The 17317-nt window shown below is 37.6% G+C and overlaps 1 protein-coding gene across 5 annotated transcripts in view; it reads right to left on the bottom strand.

Annotated features, from left to right (window-relative positions):
- Positions 1-5308: 5308 nt before the first annotated feature.
- myh14 (myosin, heavy chain 14, non-muscle) overlaps positions 5309-17317 on the bottom strand; it is a 49780-nt gene continuing 37771 nt past the window's right edge. For 3 of the 5 annotated variants that reach the window (XM_065261360.2, XM_073811646.1, XM_065261361.2), the window contains 11 exons: positions 16232-16444; positions 15875-16087; positions 15628-15789; positions 14528-14656; positions 14360-14448; positions 13981-14104; positions 13293-13501; positions 12681-12789; positions 12289-12461; positions 12079-12105; positions 5309-9357 (listed from right to left, as the gene is read on the bottom strand). In XM_065261360.2, coding sequence (XP_065117432.1) covers positions 9168-9357; positions 12079-12105; positions 12289-12461; positions 12681-12789; positions 13293-13501; positions 13981-14104; positions 14360-14448; positions 14528-14656; positions 15628-15789; positions 15875-16087; positions 16232-16444 — 1638 coding nt within the window. In that variant the 3' untranslated portion in view covers positions 5309-9167. The remainder of the gene's footprint in view (positions 9358-12078; positions 12106-12288; positions 12462-12680; positions 12790-13292; positions 13502-13980; positions 14105-14359; positions 14449-14527; positions 14657-15627; positions 15790-15874; positions 16088-16231; positions 16445-17317) is intronic. The other 2 variants (XM_073811645.1, XM_073811647.1) reach the window with 1 other exon arrangement.

Raw genomic sequence — 17317 nt, 5'->3', positions numbered from 1 at the left:
CAATTTAAAATCAATAACATTTTAAAGTTCATTCTTTTTCTGAATGATGTCATAGTCCTTTTCTTCTTTCTAAACCACGTTCCATTATGTTGAACACCCCCATAGATATGTTAAAGCACTTTGTCCGAGGTCTAAAACGAGAAATCAATTTGTCTGTGGCAACCAGCAAAGCTCTCAGACAGGAGAATGTGTTAATGAGAATCACAGATTAAAGAGATCAATTAAGCTCTTAACAGGCGCCCACTGTTTGCCAACACTTAACAAGGGCTGTTTTTGACAATGCAGCACACGACCAGAACCAGTTGACTTCTTGCTAATTGCCGTTCATTTCTCTTTTGCTCCGAGACCGCACTTCTGTGGCCTTTTAATAGCGTCACGGTCCTTTATCTAAGGGGACAAAGAATCGCTCGTCCTGTGGCATCATCATTGAAGCAATGCCTCCCTCCCCTGACTCATTCACCGCCTCTCAGTCAGTAAGGGTGCGTATGTATAACTGGAACACCTGTGTAAAACCTTTAAGTTCTCTCGGTGTAGTCACCAAAGTGGATTTATGCTGTGGCAGTGAAGGTAAGTGGATCTGGTCTTAGTGTCTTTGAGTTTCATTTGGAAAGATGTGGTGACCTTTGGTTCATTCTTAGAAAAGTGATGTGTTAAGATTTGAATGACACATATGATGATTCCCATGTATTTATGAGGTTGTTTTTACTAAATATAATGTGTTTAGTTCAACAGAGATTGTGTTATGTTCACTCTTTAACAAAGGTTCTTATCGGCAATGCCATAGAACCATTTTTGGTTCCCCAAAGAACCATTCAGTCCTTAAAAGTTCTTTAAAGAACCACTTTAGATGCTGGAATGGCGTGAAGAATAAAGAAAGAATATAGAAAATAACCATTTCTATTTTACACATGTTCTGAAAAAGCTTTTGTGAAACAGAAAGGATGTTAAAGGTTCTTTATGGAATTAGTCAGTCAAAAAAATGTACACCTTTGCACCTTAAGAGATCTTATTAGTACCTCTGAGGTACATATTGTCAATAAATTATATGTATTTGGAGCTTTCTGCCCCAGAGACAGGTGAGATAATTTTGTTCTGATAGTGTAGTGTTTGTAAACATAAATATGTAAATATATTTATTTGTATATTTATTTATTCGCGTGATCTCATTTTAGATATGCGTCCATCCAGCATTATGACCTTTGAACCAGGTTTGGAGCATGGAGTCCCGTGGGGCCGTGACCTTTTTACTTTTGTGACCTCAGCGGCTGGTCACATGATGAGGACTTTGCAAAGGCCCCGCAAAAACAAGCCATCGAAACGTCAGGTCAATCATCGCAGGTTTCTGCACAACATGATACACAGGTAAATATCATAGACCAGGGCTATTCAATTCCGGTCCTGGAGGGCCGGTGTCCCACAGGGTTTAACTCCAACCCCGGACCAACACACCTGAAGAAGCTTATGGAAGTCCAGAGAATTATTTGAATATTACAGGCTGGTGTTTGATTAGGATTTGAAACAAACTCTGTGGGACAACGACCCTTCGGGACCGGAATTGAACAGACTATAAAAAATACACTCTCAGAAATAAAGGTCCTTTTCTGTCACTGGGGCTGTACCCTTTCAAAACGTACAGTTTTGCACTTAAGGATTTCATTTTAGTACCTCAAAATACATATTAGTATCTCAAAGGTACATATTGGTACTAAATGTTTACATATCTACCTAATGGTCCATACAATTACCTTCTTAAAGGGTGCTGCCCCACTGACAGCTAGGGTACATATTTTGACTTTTTTCTAACAATGTAGGTCTTTAAGGTACAGTAATCTACCCAAAATTTTATTCAGTTTTGTACAGCCCCAGTGACAGAAAAGGTACAGTTTTGTACCTTTATTTCTGACAGTGTATGGATGTAGTGTCTGTGACGTCACCCGTAGATCTGTAAAGAGCATTTTTGAAGCCAATATTTGACTAAACCTGCCGTCGCCATCTTGGCAGCTCATCACCACGCATTCACTTGCTGATAACCAAAAATGGGCAAATAGTCGGGCGTGGGTCACCTAGGCCACCTAGCTCGACATTACAGAAAGCAGCAGCAGTTCATCTGTCACTCAAGTGGCCACGCCCTTAATTATGCAGAACTTTAATAAGGATTAATATAATTTAAAAGGATGAGTTACAAAATTAGCTAAATGGACCAAAAACACTTTTTGTACCAGGCTGTAAACATATTTATTTCTGCTTTAAAGTTGATAAAAGTGATTTATAATAAAAGTACAAAAGCTGTCACTGGGGCGGTACCCTTTCAAAAAGTACACCTTTATATCTAAAACGTGCATATCAATAACTTACAGCAACCAAATGTATACATATCTGCACCTTAAAGGACCTTTTAAAAGGTTACTGCCCCAGTGACAGCTTTGTACCTTCTGTCTAAGAGTTTATGAATAAATGTAAATGCAAGCATTTGCCTCCATACAGGAAATTTGCTGAAATAGAAGCAGCCAATCATCAGTTGGCTTCTGCTATATTTTCAACGGACAAATCCCAAAGTGTTATAAGAGCCAAACCATCCAACAATGTGACCGATGACTTAACAGACCAATCAGATGAACGTTCAGAAAAAGGTAAAATGCTTACAACTTTATTGATGTGCTCATGCTTAATGTATTGATGATTACTTTTGGTTTCTGCAGCTATTGACACGTCTATAAATGCAGATAAAACTGAAGCGCTTGTTGAACAACAAGAGGATGATGTGTGTGACCTCTGGACACTGGACAATCTTATGGAGACACAAGTGGCTGATAGAGGTTTCTTACAGTGGAAGCCACTAAATAACAGAGCAACCAAGTCTGAAAAGGTTTTGAATCAAATGGGAATCAACCCTGAAAGGTCAATGGGAAATGACACTGAGTTAAGATTTGAAAGGCAACAAGTCTCGACTGATTTAGAAAGCTTGACACAAATAACCAGCAGTCTTCTCGAGGACAGCGTGTCCAATTGGTGTGGAAGTATTGAAAGAATGAGAACAAATTCAAAACCATTCATTGCCAATGACATCCCAGACCTTTCTCCACCTTCTCCAGTGATTTCACTGTTGTCGTTGGATTCGTGTGATCTGGAGATCCAAATGCTTATCGATGCTGACCAAACACAAGAAGATATGATCGACAGCTTTGACCTACTGTATTGTTCTGACAATCAGGAAGATCAGCATTGCATACAGAATAACAGCTCTCTGAATTCACCATATCATACAGACAACCTCACACGTTCTGCTGGTGGTTCTAGCACCCAAGAGTTTGAATATGACTCACAGATAATGACAATGTTAGGAAACTCCATGTCAAATTTAGACCAGAAAAGTCAAGAATTGACTCTCAATCAAGATAGGCGTCAAAGTCCGGTAAACTATTCAATGAGTCAAAATAACCTCCCAGAAGATCACTTTAGGCAGCTTGCACCGTGCATGATGACAAACAGAAAGGAGACTGGGTACTTAGCAACAACTTTGTCCGTCAGCAACCAAACGGTATTGGATTGTGTCGGTTTAAGCCACCATACTTTCCCAGAGATGGACTGTCAATCAAAACAGATTCCATTCGACAACTGGGAACAGCGGTCTGGAGTGAGCGCATATAAAAACTATTCACAAGGTCTAGAAACACCTCAGCATCTTATGCTGCATGACACAAATATAAGAAATGTAGAGAAACACATCACAGAGAATGACAACAGGACTGGGTTCGGTTTTCATTGCTCAATAATGAATCGCACTTGCTTTGAAGGCTTGGGTTATGATAAACGAGAGTCCTGCTCTTACTCTAAATTTAGAGCCAATCAGAGCACTCATAACTTTGAAGGCGTGGCTCGGTCGTTCCCTGCTAAAGTACACAAGACCCACCCTAATCCAATTCCAACTCCGCCTCTAGATGATGATTGGTTGTTTAGTAATATAGTGGCATGACCTGAAAAATCACTGGACAGGGATTAAATCACATTTTTGACCCTGGACCAGAAAACCAGTCATAACTTAAGTAGCACGGGTATATTTGTAACAATGCTAAATATGATTAGGATGTTAAGAAAAGATTATGTTCCATGGAGATAATTTGTAAATTTGCTAGCAAAAATATATAAAAAATGTATTTATCATAAGTAATATGTGTTGCTAAGGACTTGGACAAAGGTGATTTTCCAGCCTGATCTCACGCAAATTTGTACTTACTTTATGAGTTGGCTAATTCGTATGAATTAATCCGAAGTTAATCGTGCAAAACGTACGATTCTCACGAAAAAAACAACAACAATGAAACTCAACTCCTAACCCCGCATCTAACCCCAACGTCACATGGGGTCAAGGTAAATCATACAAAAACTTACGAATGTGGTCGTATGAATTAATAAGAATTAGCAAACTCATAAAATATGTATAAATTCTGGTTAGCATTGGATTTTCTCAATATTTAGATTTTTTGCACCCTCAGATTCCAGATTTTTTAATAATTTTATCTCAGCCAAATACAGCCCTGTCTCACGAAATTTCGTAATTTTTTTTATTCTTTTTTCGTGATATTATCACAAATTTCCGCATTTTAACGTGATAGTATAACAAATTCCTGTTTTCGTGTGATTATCACGTATTGGTTACTCAACTGTTTTGTCCTATTTTCTTACCATTGTTGCTTCGGTTTAGGGTTAGATTTACATAAAATGACATCCTTACCCAAACCCAACTCTAACCCTAATGCCAGGCAACATATAAAAAAATTAATCAGAAAAAATAGTATAAACCAATACATAAAGTGATATTGTAATGCAAGCACCAAATCTAACCCTAAACTGAAGCGACAATGGTTTAAAAATAGGAAAAAGCAATTACCAATACGTGATAATCACACAAAAACAGGAATTCGTTATCACGAAAAACTAAATATTGTTCCAGCCACCATACTTTCCCAGAGATGGACTGTCAATCAAAACAGATTCCATTCGACAACTGGGAACAGCGGTCTGGAGTGAGCGCATCTAACCATCAAAACCATACTGTACAAGAATGGAAAGCTTATTTATTCAAAAACTGACCCTTATGACTGGTTTTGTGGTCTAGTGTCACATTTATAAATTATATTGTGAGATTGTTTGATTCTAAAAAAAAAACGTGATGTAATGTTATAATCATTTCTGTGAAATGTTCGTGTCTGTGATGTAAAATTAATGATTTTAATGAATTTTGTCTGGATTTGATTAATCACAATGTGAGATGCAGGTGTATGTGATTTTTAAAGGAATATAAAAAACCACACTGACTTTAAAACCAATGGTATATTAAAATTCACCCCAGTCTCATTTTATCAGTATAGCAAAAACAAAAAAACGAACAAAAAACAAATAAACAACATGGCTAGAAATTTAAGTTCCACATATGCAAAAACACACAATCTTCTTCAGAAACACATCTCAGATACAAGTATCTCTCTTGGAGTTTCGATCCTTTTTATACATGTTGTCTGCTGTCCACTTGTCTTAAAGCTGCGTTAATAAAGATCAGGTCGAGTATAACAAGGTTCATTCATTAAAATTGAGTTTTTGATGGTGAGAAGCAGTACTTTGTCAATCAAAATGTCTTTGTGCATTTGTCAGAAACCAAACATAAATATAGCAGCAATGATGTGTAGCTTAAAAAGGCAAACAGAGAAATGATGGCTGCTTTCATTTAGGAAAATGTTCTAACAAATAAGAATAAAAGTCTTCTGTTTGAGATTCATGACTTTTGGCTTCTTTGATTCTGAATTGGTTCCTCTCTTTAAACATTTTACAATTGTACATCTTCATTTCAGGGAATGACAATTAAAAACGCCAAATTTTATAATCACAATTATAGGGTCACGTTAAACAAGTCCCAAAGTATAATCTACATGACCAATAAAACATTTCAAAGGAATAGTCATCTGATATAAAACCCTTATAACCAAAACGTGACCCTGGACCACAAAAATGTCATAAAGGTAAATTTTTATAGATCATCTAAAAGCTGAAAAAGTTTTCCATTGATGTATGGTTTGTTGGCAATAATTTGCTGAGGTACAACTAGCCTTTTTGAAAATCTAAGTGTGCAAAAAAAAAAAATATTGAGAAAATATAGCCTTTACAGTTGTCCTAATGAAGCAACACTACTAATGATAAAGTCATTTTTAAATATTTATGGTAGAATTTTTTTTAAATATCTTCATGGAACATGATCTTTACTTAGTATACTAATGATTTTTGGCATAAAAATTGAAAATCTTAACTTAATACAATGTATTTTTGGCTATACAAATACACCCGTGCTACTTATGACTGATTTTGTGATCCAGGGTCACATATGCAGATAATATATAGCATACACTTGCTTGATGGCAATTTTTACTAATATCTCCTAAAATTTGAGGTTTAGTAGCTTAACAGGTTTAAAAACTTGTTTTAATACTTGAATGGGGGAATACAATCATCATTCACAGTTTAACACTGGATATTTAAGATAATGTAATCACATTAAAAACGACAGGTGCATGAGTGCAATACAGAAGCAGTGTATTAAATGATCAATGCCAAACAAATCTGTCAAATTAAATATTGGTGAAAATTTAAAATATGTTTTAAGGAATTGCTTGCTTTTGCAAATATATGCAAAAACAATACAAAACAAACGTTAGCCATTCAACAAACGTCTTTTCCATACTTTATCAATAAGAAGGATGTCTGGGTGGAACTGGATTTCATTCAAATTTCTAAAATCCTTATTACTTGGACTACATTGTTATATTTTTCAATACAACAATTTTTTTAATCATATGACTTTCCTTCACCTGCCTAAATTACAGGCACTGTTGACATGCATACAACTACATTAATGTCCCTTTAGTCATCCATATGCCCCAGATTGTGCTCAACAAAAGCTTTGATCCATAAACATTTACCACAAACAAACCAAAAATGTATCATGTACATTTAATAAAAACAAAAATACATATAGTTAAAATCATTAAAGAGTAAAATAACTAGCAGCCTTCAACCCTTGGGTAAAAAAACAAACAGGTAATACAATATCATATGTTCATGTAATTCAAGTGCACACCATGACACCAAGAAACTCTTTTAAATCATTTTGTTCTGTTCTCATCTGTCTGTCAAAACTGTCTCAAATACATTTACAGATTCTTCTCGTCCCAATTTTGTTGTTCATTGGCGCTCACTGCAGCTTATTGGGTAAACTCTTTTTTTCTATCCAAGTATAAATCAACTTTACCCTTGTAGTCTGTTTAACTTTGTCCTGTTTCATCGAAATTTACTATACAACAACCATGACATGTATTTGTGCAGACACAAAAATCATACAAAACAAAATAAATAAACAAACAGCATACTGGAATTTTCTCACTGATAAAAATGACAAGTCAGTAGTTTAAAACTGGAGCAGATGTGTTAAGACATACACAAATAAAAAATCCTAACTATCTATGTAACTAGCAACAAAAGCCTTTCCTTCAGAGCTAACTAGTTAACTAAGCACAGTATCTAAGAAGGTACGGTCTGCAGCACAGAGACCCTGAATACAAGGGCTTAACCAAACCAAACACTACTACTGTTTTATTGAGATTAGAGCAGGTCAATCTTAAAAACTGCTACTGATAATCTACATGAAAAGTGAAGTCCGTCAGCTTTGGCTGTTTTGTTATCTGCCGAGATTTGTTTATTTACCTTCTACTTATATTTTATTTTGTATTTTCCATTCTGTTATGATCTCTGTTATCAAGTTATGGCTAAGATGTATGAAAGCTAGTGTGGATGGTTTAAAGTTGTAGCGTATTCATCGAAAAGTAAAGCTAAATTTCTCTTTCTCACCGTTCTTGTCTTTGTTTAGTACAATCATAGCTTGGTGCACGTACACGAACGTCAAGTCTGCCAAATCACATCAGATTAAAGTAATGTACAGTACTATTAATAAATAGTGCTATCATTTCTAAAAATTTAAAACACAGATATCCTAAAGTACCAAAGAGAGTTTGCTCAATTGCTGAAGCGTGAGATTGTTTTAGGAGTGAGAGAGAGAGAAATGGCTTGTATAATGGACTTTTAATGGATTTTAGTCTAAACATGAACCTGTTCATATGGATCCTCTATGCAACACCCCCACTGTAAAAATGATTAGTTTGTTCAACTTAAAAAAGTAAGTTACATGGTTGCCTTAAAATCTTGAGATAATTCAATTTAAAAATATTGGTCAACATTAAGTTTTGTAAAAATTGTTATATTTATAAGTTAAATTAACTCAAGATTTTAAAGTAACTTACTTTTTTAAGTTGAACCAACTTTTCTTTTATTTATAGTGCATTGGCATTTCCATCTGATTGCCATCAACATGCAAAACTCTCTTAAACTCATGGCTTTTGATTGATTGAAAATAAGCTTGAGGTGGCAATTGCAGGCTGCGTCCAAAAGCTAAAAAAATGCTTCATTGTTAAAATAGATTTGTTGTGTTTGCCTTAAAATGTTACATGGTTGCCCTAAAATTTTGAGTTAATTCAACTTAAATAAAAAATAAATGTAGTGTCGTCAGCTCATATTTTTTAAGTTGAATTAACTCAAAATGTTAAGGGAACCAGATAACTTACACTTGTAGGTGAAACCATTTTTTTTACAGTGTTGGTTATTATCAACTATGGGCTGTTACGCTGCTATAAAGTCCGTCCAAAACTAAAAAAAACTTCTGTAAAAGTCTTTGCCCAATAGGGCAGCTTGGCAACAAGCCAGCTACTTACTATACGCTTTTGGACGCAGCTTTAATTTTGCTAGAACAAGCCTAATATATATACTGCATGGACATGAGGCTATGCCAATATACAGTACTTCAATTTCCCCAAGAATTCTGGGAAATGTATTTTTGTCTCCCCCACTTAAAAACTGCAGTAGTTAGGAACTGCATTGTTGGTTTAAATAGTACTATAAGAGTACCGAAAAAGATTTTTGCCATCCTACATGCTAATTCATCATTCAATATCATAAACTAGTTTCAAGTTGTTTCGTTTTCAGTGTGACTGCACGAATGTTCTGTGGACGATTGCAAAGCTATGCGTGTTAAATCAGTTAATTTGTCCATCTTTCACACACTCCCTGTTTCATTCAGCATCTGTAAGGCTGTAGGGGGGCGGAGGGCCCAGGGAGTTGTCTGAGGGTGTGGGGGTACCCGGCGGGCCGCTGGACGGGGTGGGAGAAGCACCTGGATCTTCAGAATCAGAGTTCTCCTGAGAGAGATCATCCACCAGAGCCCTGCGGCCAGCACGTACAGAGAGAGGGAGCGGAGCTCGCCTGAGAAACAGAGACATGTTGATGTAATTATTGACAATGTGTAATATGTATTACAGTCTCCCTAAAAAGTATTTGGATCTTTTTTAACACACTTATAACAAAAGCCTGGTTAAAAAGCATTGAAACGTCTGAAAATGCCAGGCAGATGCCAACTGTGGGTGCTTGATTTATGGTATCATGTGATGATGTTTTGTTTTGTGTATTTTAGAATTATTGGAATCTCTGCTTAATTTTGAAGTTGTTTAACACTCATGGACAGCACTTTGGTCCATTTTAATGGTTTTGAAAGTGCTTTATAAATAAGAGTTGAGTTGAGTTGAGTGCTTGCTATGATACTTCTGTTCTGTTTATCAGTCGATGCGCCGGTTGGTTGTTGTATTTGTTCCACACCTCTGCCACTGTGATTGGACAACTGAGTGAAAAGTGACATTGACGAGCTGAGCATTTTACACAAAGTTGAATTTTTTTTACTCTAAGTGCTCAGCTTGGAAAACAGACAAAAACCGCTGGCTGCTGGGTTTTTAAAAGTGTGTGCTTCCAGTTAAGTTTAGACCTTGGTGTAAACGCCTTGGTGTACACGCCCCCTCACAGATTTGTGCAAAACTTCTGATAAATGTATTATTCCTATTTTATTCTTATTATTCTAATATTGTCAAAAACAACTGCGAAATGAGTTTTCATTATATGCGTCTAAAGCGTATTTTTTTTCTCTCGTGATAAGATATTCAAAAAATCATGGTGATGGTTGTTGGTAAGTTTACATATGTCGCAGCCACTCCCTGATTATTTTTTATCGAAGGAGACGCAAGCATGTTATCCAAGCATTAATGGCAACAACGTCATATTGTGTATTTGGTATAATACAATGTGTTCACGGATTTGAAAAGCTCTGTGTTCCTGATTGGCCAACTAACCTGCACGTTGTGATTGGCCTGAATACCTCTGACGTCAGCCGGAAATATGACGCTCCTTAACATGTTTGAAAGATTCGGTCACAATGCAATTCTAACAGGAGTTAAAGGGATAGTTCGGCCAAAAACGATATTAAACCCATGATTTACTCACCCCCAAGCTGTCCGAGTTGCATATGTCCATCGTTTTTCAGACAAACACATTTTCGGATATTTTAGAAAATGTTTTAGATCTTTCAGTTGATTAAATGTAATGTTACGGGGTCCATGACCTTTAAGTCCAAAAAAAGTGCGTCCATCCTTCACAAAATAAATCCAAACGGCTCCAGGATGATAAACAAAGGTCTTCTGAGGGTAATCCGCGCGGTGTTGTTGTAGAAATATCCATATTTAAAACTTTATTAACTAAAATAAATACCTTCCGGTAGCGCCGCCATCTTAGTCGCGTCCGCATTCAGGAGAGAGTATTAGCGTAGTGTACGCACTTTTCTTAGTGACGTAGGACAAATTCGGAGGGCGGGGGCACAGAGCAGCAGCAGGGTAGCCTCCGTAGGCTGCGAAGCTCTCATCCTGAAAGCGGACGCGACTAAGATGGCGGCGCTACCGGAAGGTAGTTATTTACGTTAATAAAGTTTTAAATATGGATATTTCTACAACAACACCGCACGGATTACCCTCAGAAGACCTTTGTTTATCATCCTGGAGCCGTTTGGATTTATTTTGTGAAGGATGGACGCACTTTTTTTGGACTTAAAGGTCGTGGACTATGGGTGGACCCCGTAACATTACATTTAATCAACTGAAAGATCTAAAACATTTTCTAAAATATCCGAAAATGTGTTTGTCTGAAAAACGATGGACATATGCAACTCGGACAGCTTGGGGGTGAGTAAATCATGGGTTTAATATCATTTTTGGCCGAACTATCCCTTTAACTTACAGGTTTAAGTCCAAGCGGGAAATATTATAATAATGACCTTCGTGTCTACATCCCCAATCCCAGGAAGTAAACTGTTGCCTACAATCCGTTTGTTTGTTGTAGTCCAAGAAAAGAGATTTACGTTGGAGGCGATAACTCACGTCATAGTTTACTTTGGGGTATGTAGCTTTTACATAAAGCATTAAAGCACACTTACACAGCAAAGAAAAGAAAAAAACGTGAATCGGAAAATAGGTGCTCTTTAAAGAATGATTATGAAACTTTTATGCACGTCAGGTTTCCATCGCAGTTCTGCAATATATTTCTTTTTTGAATTGCCTGAAAAACCACCTCATGTGAGTAGAAAACTTTTTTGCGATAAAAGGGAGTTTTTGCAAATTTCAAGTTGAAATGTTTCGACTTGGCATATTTTCAATCTGAAAGGTAATGGAAACGCAACTAATGTATGAATGTAATTGAATTAAATTAAATACAAAATGTCACAGTGGTATCTTCCACTATTTATTAGCTTGTAACCTACTACTCATTTTAGTAAACATTTATTTAGATTCACATTTTTAAGTGTGATTTTGGTGTCCAAATACATTTACAAGAAAGAAAGAGGAAACTGGAAGAGAGAAATATCTGAAATCCATTAAGTCTGTGATTAGTGAAGGAGGGAAAATTGTATTCATCTCACTGTCACTACACAAGAAATTACCAAAAATGCACTGCTGATTAGACTACAATCTGTGCTTAACAAGCTACAAAACACCTCTACACACCATTAGAATCAAGAGAGGACAGGCAAATGTCTAAAGAGAAACACCAAACACAGTCTAAACCCTTTATTTGGTATCTAAAACACACATACACATAAAATAAACCTACTGTTCTGACTTCTGATGTTCGATGATGCTGAGTGGGTGTAGTGGGAGACAAACATGTGGATGGACACACAATATGAATCAAATGAAACATGCGCACACAATACAACAACAAATGCATGCAAATGGGTTTATGTATGCACTGAACTGAAAGAACTCATCTTAGCCGCTTGTCATATACAAAACTGCACAGCTCACATAGTTGTGTGTTTACCTGAGTTGGGAGCGTAGAGCGTTGACCTCGCGGTTCATGCTCTGCATGCTGTCACTCATCTCTTCCAGCTCTCGCTGCAGTTTCCTGCGCTGGGCATTAGAACGAGAGTTCTCCTCCTCCACCTCCTCTAACTGCCTCTTCAACTGACGGAGACGACCCATAGACTTATCCAACTAAAGAGAGATTACAAAAAAACATTGTGTTTAGTGGTAGAACACTGGCGTACTACACTACCCACAATCCTTCAGTCGCTGTTACCATAGCAATGTACACGACTGCTACAGAAGTGGTTCATTTAAATCCAGTTTTAAATCCTGGACTAAGACTTCTGAACCACAAAGTGTACTGTCAAAATCTATGCTGCTAAAATAGGATGAGATGTTAAGGAGCACCTGCTCTCTGTATTGATCTGCATGTCTTCTTTCATCCTCCACTTGCAGCACAACTTCCTTCAGTTTCTTCTCTGTTTTTCTCACAAGTTTATTGGCGGCAGTTCTCTCTCTGGGGAGCAAAAACAGATTGTAGAAGAATTGCCACTGTAAATGATGAAGCTTAATATTGAGACTTAATTGTAATTGGTCAGTTGTGCCATTCTCTGGTCAAGTATTTGCTATTAATAAATGATCTAATATTTGTTTATAACAATCACTAAACCCAAGCAACAGATTACAACATAGTTATGATTTTGTTCACATTTATATTCCTTCATGATGCTTTTATCCAAAGTGACTTACAAATGAGACAGAATTGAACGTTTTGGGCTTACACTAGTCCCAGACTAAAATGCATGTTTGAGCTGCCTAAATACAAAAAAACCTTGCACTGAGTTATCTTAACATATATCAGTGCTATTGTTTTGTCTCAAGATGCACACTAGGATTGTTTTTTTTAAGGTATGTTTCTAAAAACTACTTGAATGTCCTAATATAACTAAGGCCAAGTCCTGGATTAATCTAAACCCTATACGGGAAACTGTCCCATTGTCTGCCCCCTTGTTTTCTTACTGTCTCTCTTGCTCCAGTTGTTCTTCCATTGATTCAATCTTTGCCTCCAGGGCGGCGACACTGAGGCGATGTTTTCCTTTCACAGCCCCCTCCAGCTCACTGAGACGAGCCTTCAGCTCCTTATTCTGCCTCTCGAAGGTCTCGCGTGCGGCCTCGCTCTTCTGAGTCAGGGTCCTCTCTCCAGACAACTGGACGGTGAGCGTCTCAACCTAAGAGAAGTACAGATGTCACATGCACTACCTCCGTCTCTGTGGGTCTGTACTAGAGTTCTCAACGAGTCGGGTTAAAAAGAAAAGCAAATGAGTCAGGTCGGGTCGGACCTCGGGCTTAATCTTTTACGCTCCGTGAAAAAAATTATTAATCATCACTGCTGTTCACCGTAAAAGAAAGTCTGGTCTGGCTGCTGCGTGCAACACGCATCACAGAGAGGGGCGGGGGCTAGCATTAAGCTCTGGAGCGGATCAGCAATGGATCCAGACCGGAGCTGCCGGCTTCAGAGGCAACGGGGGGGGGGATGCGGCGGGGTCGGGCTGCGGGTCGGGTTCGGACAGATAATTCACGTTGATGTGTCGGTTTACATCGGGTCCGGGCTTTAAAAACCACGGGCCAGGTTGGGTCGGGTTGTCATTTTCAGGCCCGTTGAGAACTCTAGTCTGTACGGGACTGTGTAACGCGTGTTTATGGGCACCTGTAAGGCGCTCTTCCTCTGCCTCTCAGCCACTAGTTCTGCATTACTCTGTTCCTCCTCTAGGTCTTCCTCCAGCTGAGAGATTCTGGCCTCCAGACGTCGTTTCTCTTCTAACAGCGCAGATCTACATGGGAAACAACATTATGATGGGTGACATCAAATCTGACTTAAAGTTGGGTGCCTAATGTTACAACCCATTTACAGGGCATAAAAAGTGTTTTAATAATTTTTTTTGCTTCTGAATTATAAACAGGTGGGGAAAATCACAAAACAATAATATTAGCCTCCTTCACTAAATAAATCTTTGTAAATAAATAGGGTACATTTTCATTTCATTTAATTCCGGATGAGCACTGAATCTTAACAGACATATACTGACTTTCCATTCGCAGTGTTGATGATTTCATCGGCTATTTCATCTCTCTCCTGCTGGGCTTGTCTGCGTTGCCTCTCAGATACAGCCAGATCCTGATAAAAGTCCGAGCATAAGAGCAAATAGGACCAAATCTCTGTCACTAAGTCTTCTAAGATGTTTTCTCACACAAACCTCTGTTAACTGTAATAGTTCAGCCTCCAGGACCTGCAGACGTTTCTCACTTTCCTTTGACTGGGCGACAATCTCGTCTCGAGCCAGCTTGGTCTCATCCAGATCACGAATAAGTTCCTTCACCTGAGTCTGATGGATGGGAAGATAATATAGAAATTGCTTTAGGAGGTTTTTCTTGGTTTTCTTAAGTCTGGCTCATAAAATGGTCATGTAATAATTTTTAAGTATAGTGTAGTATAAAACTAGTTTGTTCAGGGCCCTACGCAACATGCATACTTTGCGTATAGGGGAAATCGGCACTGTCCTCATATGTACATGCATACAATAAGCGTGTTTAGCTGTTGCTGTGGGCTGGTGTCATGAGAACATGCAGCCACCTACTGTTTGGTTTACTGTTTGTTTAGATCCATCAGGCCTCAAGTATTGGTTGGTACAAAGCATTGTTTTGGATGGTCTGCAGAGTCGGTTGCAAAATACACATAATAAAAGCTGACAAATCAGGTAATGCTTTATGATTCGGTTTGCTTTTAAAAATGGACCAAAAGAGGATCAAATGAACCAAGCGAACCAAACTACTTGTGTCAACACAACCTTTATCATAGTGGGTTTAAGACCCATGTTACTCTAGATGCGCAGACTGATCGTTTTTGGTCTGGTGATCCTTACAGACAATTTTGCATGCTTCTTTTAACTCAACATTTAACATATTTTACATGTTTTGTGGTTCAAACCAATAAAAATGCTGATCAACCAATCAAAATAAGGCACACTGATAAAACACCTGAAAAATCAGGTCTGAAGGGGTTAAAAAGTAACAAAGTGTTGAACTAATAGCCCCCCAAAAATAATTAAAGAGAACTGCTCTACATCTTATTATTGTATACGTATTATAAAAAATATTGCGGTGGGTCCCAAAATGCATCATCAAAAACTTTTAAAAATATATATTTCAGTTGTGGAGCACAATTTTCTGTAAATTAAGACAATTTTTATCAATTTACTCATTACTTATAAATGATGTGGGTAGATGAAGCTTTAAATTCAGGCATGCCCAATTCTGCAAAAATTCTAATAATACGGCAGAGCATAAATAGACCAACCTGAAGACGTTTCATCTGCCTAATTGCCTCCTCTCGACCCCGATTGGCTGCTTCCACCTGAGACTCCGCCTCTTGCAGCTCTGTCTCCAGCTGTTTCTTGACCGTCAAAGCCTGAGCTCTCTGAGTCTTCTCTTCCTCAAGCATTGCTTCAAGTTCTCGTACCTGCGCAAGACCACCAAAAAAAATTACGTTTAGAAACATGTACATTTTGAGATCATCAAAATGGATATCTATTCTTTCATTGTACCTGTTTGTTGAGCGCTCTCCTCTTTTCTTCTCCTTTCTCCTCCTTGGTGCTGATCTCCCTCTCAAACTGAGCTCTAAGGGCCTGCAGGGTGACCTCCAGTCTCAGACGAGCGTTCTCAGCCTCGGTCAGCTCATCCTCCAGCTCCTGGGTCTGTTCTTTTAGAGTTTGGGCTTCTGTCTCCAAAGCTCGTCGAGAACGCTCCAGCTCATGGACCTAAAGAAGTTTGTTCATGAAATATAATGAAGCTACAGCAATAACTAAAGTTTTATATCAACATAATAGCAAATAACTTATTAAACATTACACAGAGGACAACACATTAACTCATAAGCTCGTTGGTAAGAAAGAAAGCCGTACATTTTTGCCCACGTCATCCTGGGCGTTAACCAGCTGTTCCATCTCAATTCGAAGCTGCTTATTGGTTCTCTCCAGCTCATCTCTCTGCTCTGTGGCTTCTTGCAGCGCCCTAGAGAGAGACAGAAAGCGTGTTTCTTTCTCTCGACTCTCTGCTTCAGCCCGGTCTCGTTCCTCCAGCAGTCGAGCACTTACTGCCTTCTCCTCTGCCAGACACTGAGGGGAAAAAAAGTGTCAAGACAAAGAGTGGTGAATTTCAGTGGATACTGATCAATACCATTTGGAAATCTTTCATTTATGATTAAAAAAAATTCAATAAGTGATCAAATAATTCATAATCTCTCCATTCATTAATAAATCTAATCATCCATTGATCCATGTCTTTCTCCATCCATTAATTAATCTTTCTTCATGTATCCATTAATTCAGTGATTTCAAACTGGGGGCCGCGAGATGGTGCCAGGGGTGTCCCAGTTTTATGACATTTTGGATAATTTAATGTTTTTTTTATTAAAATGTTGAGTTTTAGAACAGTTTTTTTGTCACAAATTTTCTTTGGGGGGGGGGGGGGGTCGCGAAGGAATGCACCGTGCACAAGGGGGGCCACACGCTGAAAAAGTTTGGGAACCACTGCATTAATTCATGTCTCTCTTCATTCATTCATCTATTTATCCATCTATTTAAACATCCATTCATTTATCTGATCTTTTATTCACATATCTATCCATCTATTTATCATCCATCCATTAATTAATTCATTCATCCATCTATTCCTTTATCAATTTATTTATTCATCTATTCTTCAATCTATTCATACATCAATTAAGCCATTCATTCATATATCTATTTATCCATCCATTAATCCATTAATTTATTCAACTATTCAACCATCAATTTAGCAATCCATTCATTCATTCATCCATTTAGTCATCCATCTATTAATTAATGTATTAATCTATTTATTAATTCATCTATTTATCCATTCATTCATTTAGGTATTAATCCATCTAGCCATTTATTCATTCATTCATCTATTCTTTTATCTATTCATTCATTAATCAATTTAGCCATTTATTAATCTATCCATCT

This window comes from Paramisgurnus dabryanus, chromosome 13, assembly GCF_030506205.2.
Source record: "Paramisgurnus dabryanus chromosome 13, PD_genome_1.1, whole genome shotgun sequence".
NCBI classification, from domain to species: domain Eukaryota; kingdom Metazoa; phylum Chordata; class Actinopteri; order Cypriniformes; family Cobitidae; genus Paramisgurnus; species Paramisgurnus dabryanus.
The sequence above is the reverse complement of the archived record's forward strand: the minus strand, read 5'-3'. Positions and strand labels throughout refer to the sequence as shown.